This window comes from Papilio xuthus, unplaced genomic scaffold (genome assembly GCF_000836235.2).
Source record: "Papilio xuthus unplaced genomic scaffold, Pxut_1.1 DF827597.1, whole genome shotgun sequence".
Classification (NCBI taxonomy): Eukaryota; Metazoa; Arthropoda; class Insecta; order Lepidoptera; family Papilionidae; genus Papilio; species Papilio xuthus.
This window is the reverse complement of record NW_013531052.1, coordinates 3,725,961-3,732,118: the sequence shown is the minus strand read 5'-3', so window position 1 is coordinate 3,732,118 and position 6,158 is coordinate 3,725,961. Positions and strand designations below refer to the sequence as shown.

The following is a 6,158-nucleotide window of genomic DNA, read 5'->3' as shown; positions in this document are numbered from 1 at the left end:
TATCACTATTTTTTTTTATAAATCGTGTTTTTTGGAAATTATATTTAAGTACGTATTACTAATAAAATGATGAAATATGAATAATATTTATCGTTCTTACCGATAGAAAAAGTTAAGTTTATGTTTAAGTTGATTATCGACAAAACACGAATAAAATGTCATTATCTAAAAATGATTCCTAGCTAGATGGATTTATCGCCACCGAAACCTCCTATATACTAAATTTTATGAAAATCGTTGGAGCCGATTCCGAGATTCCAATTATATATATACAAGAATTGCTCATTTAAATATATAAGATAGGGGGGCGTTAGTGAGCTATCAAAATCTAATTTGACTTATGTGTTCCTGGTAGACAAATAAAAAGATAATATCAATATGAGATCATTTATTTATAACTTAATATGACTTAAGTTGTACTTAGTCCAAAACATATTATATATGCTTCAAATTATCAAATGCCATTTTGTTAAACATGTCTCTATCTCTCTTCTGTTTTACGTCGTCATTTTTAATCTTCTTTGTGGTTAATTCGATTTAGTATTGTTAACACTTCTTGCCACTCTGATGTTCTCAGGATAAAGTTCTGTGAATAATAAAATTAAATTCATAGGCGTCAGTTGTCAGCCAATAATATCTACAACGGGTACTTTCATGTTGAACGCAGCAAAAGCTTCCTTAACCAAGCTTCAAACTGTCCAAAAGTTTTCACTTATAGGACTTGAATGGATTCAAGTAATCATAAAAAACAGTGCCATCTATTGACACAGATTAAATATTACAATTAAATGAAAACGCCATCTATCGGTAGAAAACTTTAAGTTTATTGCTAGTTGTCAGTCACCGTTTGCGCGGAATTAAAAAAAAACTTAATAGTCTATGTTTTCTTCCAGACTATGTTCTACATTTATGACAAATTTCAGCGAAATCTATGCAGCCGTTCTGGAGATACCTTCTAATATACACCTAAATCAGCCTTTCCCAAAGTGGGGGATATCGTCCCCTTGTGGGCGCTGCAGGTCTCAAGTTGCGGGTTATAGTAAAAGTTTCGTTTAGAATTCTCCGTTAATATACATATATAGGTCACAATAATTAATTAATTTAATTTGAAGTTATAGTGGTTTTTAAATATGTGAAAATATGGGGGCACTAAAAAAATATTTATTCTCAAAGTGGGCAGTAGACAAAATAAGTTTGGGAACCACTGGTCTAAACATTCGCATTTATAATGTTAGATTACCATATGCCAGCTCCCTGCCAAGACGTGGAGAAAAGTGTACAGTGCGTCCCAATCTCGGTGAGAAATATTCAGATCTGATATCAACTCGATCACGGCCAGAACTGTTAAAAATAAATCAATAAGACATTAAAAATGAACAGATAAAAGGCTATAAACCAAAATCAACATAACTAGACTGTTTAGTTGGCCTCTCTCCCCGAATGGGAGCATACCCACTAAACCCCTCTGTTCTCTCATACCCATAATGTGGGACGCCACGGGATCGTGTTAACTTACCACCGCGACGCCCCACTGACCAGCCCGAGAATAGGGCTCCTCAATGCGCCCCCAATGAGTAGGTGGTCCTCAAAGACGACACCGTGCAATGCAGTTTCGGGATTCCCCGCCCTCCTGCTTAGTTGGCCTAGCACACAGAAGGAAGGCATGGAATGTAAGAAATTACACTATTCGTCTGATAAGTGTGGTACCGGAGACCTAAATTAGTCCCTTGTCCCTTCCCTCACTTCTTATAAGTAAAGAATGGGTAGTGAAAGTGAATTTTCCGGATGAAATGCATGGGAAGGGAAAATATTCTCTTTCTGTGTCTCTCCTCCGTTGGTTAAAGGTAGGCAACGCATCTGCAATTGCGTATGTCTACGGGTTTAGCGCTTTGCTATTAAAAAAAAACATTACAATTTACGTAGAACTAGCTGTCGCCCGCGACTCCGTCCTCGCGGAATTAAAAAAAAAACTATTGGTCGCAGCGTAATATTATATAGCCTAAAGCCTTCCTCTATAAATGGACTATCCAACAAAAAAATAATTTTTCAAATCGGATCAGTAGTTCCTGAGATTAGCGCGTTTAAACAAACAAACTCTTCCATCATCATCATCATCATAGTATAGATTTAGTATTTAGTAACTCTACCGGGCATAAACTACACTAAAATTGTCATACTAATTTTTACAATTGTCACATATTCGCTAAGCTGACTGTACTTTTGTTTGTTTCAAATTGTTTGTTCAATTTTCTTTCCAATATACAACTTACATTTCTTGTTCAGGTGTCGTTGCAGAATCAGGAACTCGTCTACCAAGTCGTGGAGTGAACTCTACGTTTTCATAAACTCTTTTCTCTTCGTTCCTTTCCAAACTACGACCCAATTTAGGTGTGAAAATAACTTTCTTGATAACTAAAAGAAGTAATTTATTTTAACTATAATTTAATAAAGCGTCGGTGGCTCAGTGGTTAAGCACTTGACTTGCAATCTGCAGGTCCTGAGTTCGAATCCCGCCATGTACCAATGTGTTTTTCGATTTTCGATTTACATATGTACATTTATCCGACGTTCTTACGGTGAAGGAAAACATCGTGATGCAACCTGCACATATCTGAGAAGTAATTCAAAGATATGTGTGAAGTCAACCCGCACTTGGCCAGCGTGGTTGACTATGGCCTAATCACCCTTAACTTAGGGTAGGCTCCGAGCCCCTCGGTGGGGACGTATAGTGAGCTGACGATGATGACAAAATTACCTTTCTGCGGCTCGTCCACTTGAGATTCGTAAAACGGTAACTGATCGTAATAATATTTCAAGGTATCCGCTGCTTCCAATAATCGGAGGAACTTTTGGCTGGAATTTTTTAATATTTAAAAAACAATACTTACGTTCAAATATTTTGACGGAAAACTGACGATAGCAAACGAAACAAAAGATGGTCAAACATCAAAATTATTAAACACTTTAAATAAGAAAAGCGCAAAATATAGACGAAGTAACTGTCGTCCGCGACTTCGTCCGCAAAGAATTGAAAACTTAAATAGTAGTCTATGTGTTCTTCCAGACTATGTTCTACATCTATGACAAATTTCAACAAGATCCGTTGAGGCGTTCTGGAGATATCTTCTAACATACATACATCTAAACATTTGCATTTATATTATTTGTAAGAAGTAAGACGGGGAAGTCCTTATACCTAATACGATTTAATTTTTTGCTACCTTTAGCTTACACTGTAATATTTGACATGTACTAAAAATAGCCGGAATTTCACTCGAGTTAGAAAGTCGTAATAATGAGTCTTTTAACGGCATTGTTTTCAGTTTTAACAATTTTCACGAGCGTCCGTGAATCAGGGGTTAAAGCACTTGTAATCTGCAGGTCCCGGGTTGGAATCCCGCCATGTACCAATGTGTTTTTCGATTTTCGATTTACATATGTACATTTATCCGACGTTCTTACAGTGAAGGAAAACATCGTGATGCTACGAATATCTAAGAAAGTCAAAGATATGTGTGAAGTCAACCCGCACTTGACCAGCGTGGTTGACTATGGCCTAATCACCCCAAACTTAGGGTAGGCCCCTCAATGGTGACGTACTCTTTCACAGTTGTTAAAGATAAGAAGGGGTTATAGAGTTACTTACCTGTTGTCTTCAGAAGATAGAGCAAGCGATCTTTTACCAAGTCGAGGTCCAAACCATAGACCATTTCTATCGCTATGTGCACCTCTATCCAATGTTTCTTCCTGTCAAGAGAAATATTAATTTTAAATTAAAAAATAAATTTAATTTCAAATAAACACCTTGACAAAAAACGTCAAATATCATGGCGGACCTTCGGGGTTAGAAAGTGGTAGCGCTACAAAGCGATTCCATAATTAAATTAGTATTAAATACTAGCTGTTGACCGCAACTCCGTTCGCGCGGAATTAAAAAAAAACTAATTATTAGCCTATGTGTTCTTCCAGACTATGTTCTATACGTATGAAAAATTTCAGCGAGATTCATTTAGCCGTTCTGGAGATAACGTCAAACAAATTTTTATTACAAGACCGATACCGAACTTCAAAAATGTATGGAACTGACGCGCAACAATCATGTGACTAACAGAAAGTTATTTTCAGTTCTACACGTATTATAATACTTTCTTAAATTTTCATCCCCTATCATTATTTTACACCCTTGAGAGTAACATTTAACAAACATAGAATGTCATATTTATTTATATCAAACTACCTGTCGTTCGCGACTCCGTATGCGTGGATATATAAAAAAACTTAATTAGTGTAGCCTATGTGTTCTTTCAGACTATGTTCTATACGTATGCCAAATTTAATCGAGATCCGTTTAGCCGTTCTAGAGATATCTTCAAACACCCATCCATCCATCCACATCACATCCATCTTAATATTCTCATTTATAATATTAGTAAGTTAAATAATAAGCAACTCTTCAAGGCATAAATTCGAAAAAAATGAATAAATAGTATCCTTTGTCCGTCTCCTGGCTCTAAGCTACCTCCTCACCAATTTTCAGTCATATCGGTAAAGACGTTATTGAGTTATAAATAGTGTAACTAACTCGACTTTCTTTTATATACATATGATTAACAGCCTAAAAAATAAATTTTGAGCTTCTATCTGCAAAAATACTTCTATACAAATTTCCAACCCCCTTTTCACCCCCTTCCAACCTATTTTTCGCGTTAAAAAGTAGCCTATGTCCTACCCCAGGTTCCAGACTATCTGTGAACCAAATTTCATTTAAACCTGTTCAGTAGTTTTTGCGTGAAAGAAGCACAAACAGACAGACGGATAGTGTTACATTCGCATTTATAATATAACTAGCGGACCCGACAGACGTTGTCCTGTCTACACGTCTTTAATTCGAATATTATTTAAAATTTGACACTGCGATGGTAGCGCCGTCTGTCGGATCCAATGTAAAACATTCCAAAATCAACAACTACTAATAAATTAAAAATTAATTAAAAAAACATTGTCCAGCGGACAAAATTGTGAATCTAAACCATTCCCAGATCCCCTTGAACACACACAAAAAATTTCATCAAAATCGCTCGAGTCGTTTGAGAGAAGTTCAGTGACATACACACTCACAGAAGAATTATATATATAAAGATTATAAAGGATTAAAGTGCATTGAACAATACAGGAAAAGTGTGATGACGTAACGTATCAAAAACTTAATTTTAATATGACTAAACGAAAACTAAATATGGTTTAAATAAACTATGACATTAAAATAAATGTGTCAACGAATTTCCCCATTCGTTTATATTGAAAACTATTACGTATTGTTTTCAATAGAAACAAAACTGCATTAATATTTTTCGATATGTTACATATATGAAAACGTCGCTGGCTCAGGGGTTTAAGCACTTGACTTGTAATGCAGGTCCTGGATTCGAATCCTGCTATCTATCAATGTTTTACAGTGAAGGAAAACATCGTGATGCTGCATATATCTGCGAAGAATCAAACATATGTGTGAAGTTAATCCGCACTTGGCCAGCGTGGTTGACTATGACCTAATCACTAACTTAGTGTAGGCTCCGAGCTCCTCAGTGGTGACATGAGCTAAACATAATAAGGTAATATGTAAGAAAAATAATTTGTTTGTTTATATTGAATAGACTCAAAAACTATTAAACTGATTTGAAAAATACTTTCACTGTTGTGAAGCTTCACTATCTCCAATTGACATAGACTTTATTTATTGCTAGGTTTTTTTTAATTCCGCGCAAACGATGTCGCGGTTTAAAACCAGTACCTGGATGACCGAGCTTTGCTCGGTATTTTTTTTTTAAATTGTGTTTTTTGGAAATTATATTTAAGTACGAATTACTAATAAAATTATGAAATATGAATAATATTTTTCGATCTTACCGATAGAAAAAGTTAAGTTTATGTTCAAAGTTGATTATCGATAAAACACGAATAAAATGACATTTTCTTAAAATGATTCCTAGCTAGATCGATTTATCGCCCCCGAAACCCCCTATATACTAAATTTTATGAAAATCGTTGGAGTCGATTCCGAGATTCCAATTATATATATACAAGAATTGCTCATTTAAAGATATAAGATAACGACTGCATGAATCTCGTAGAAATTTGACATAGATGTAGAACATAGT

General features: G+C 35.3%; 1 protein-coding gene across 2 annotated transcripts in view; it reads right to left on the bottom strand.

The window, feature by feature from the left end:
* Positions 1–468: 468 nt before the first annotated feature.
* LOC106118246 (PBAN-type neuropeptides-like) overlaps positions 469–6,158 on the bottom strand; it is a 48,236-nt gene continuing 42,546 nt past the window's right edge. For both annotated transcript variants that reach the window (XM_013312846.1, XM_013312845.1), the window contains exons 2-6: positions 3,647–3,747; positions 2,756–2,853; positions 2,271–2,412; positions 1,241–1,341; positions 469–586 (exon numbers count right to left, since the gene is read on the bottom strand). In XM_013312846.1, coding sequence (XP_013168300.1) covers positions 528–586; positions 1,241–1,341; positions 2,271–2,412; positions 2,756–2,853; positions 3,647–3,747 — 501 coding nt within the window. In that variant the 3' untranslated portion in view covers positions 469–527. The remainder of the gene's footprint in view (positions 587–1,240; positions 1,342–2,270; positions 2,413–2,755; positions 2,854–3,646; positions 3,748–6,158) is intronic.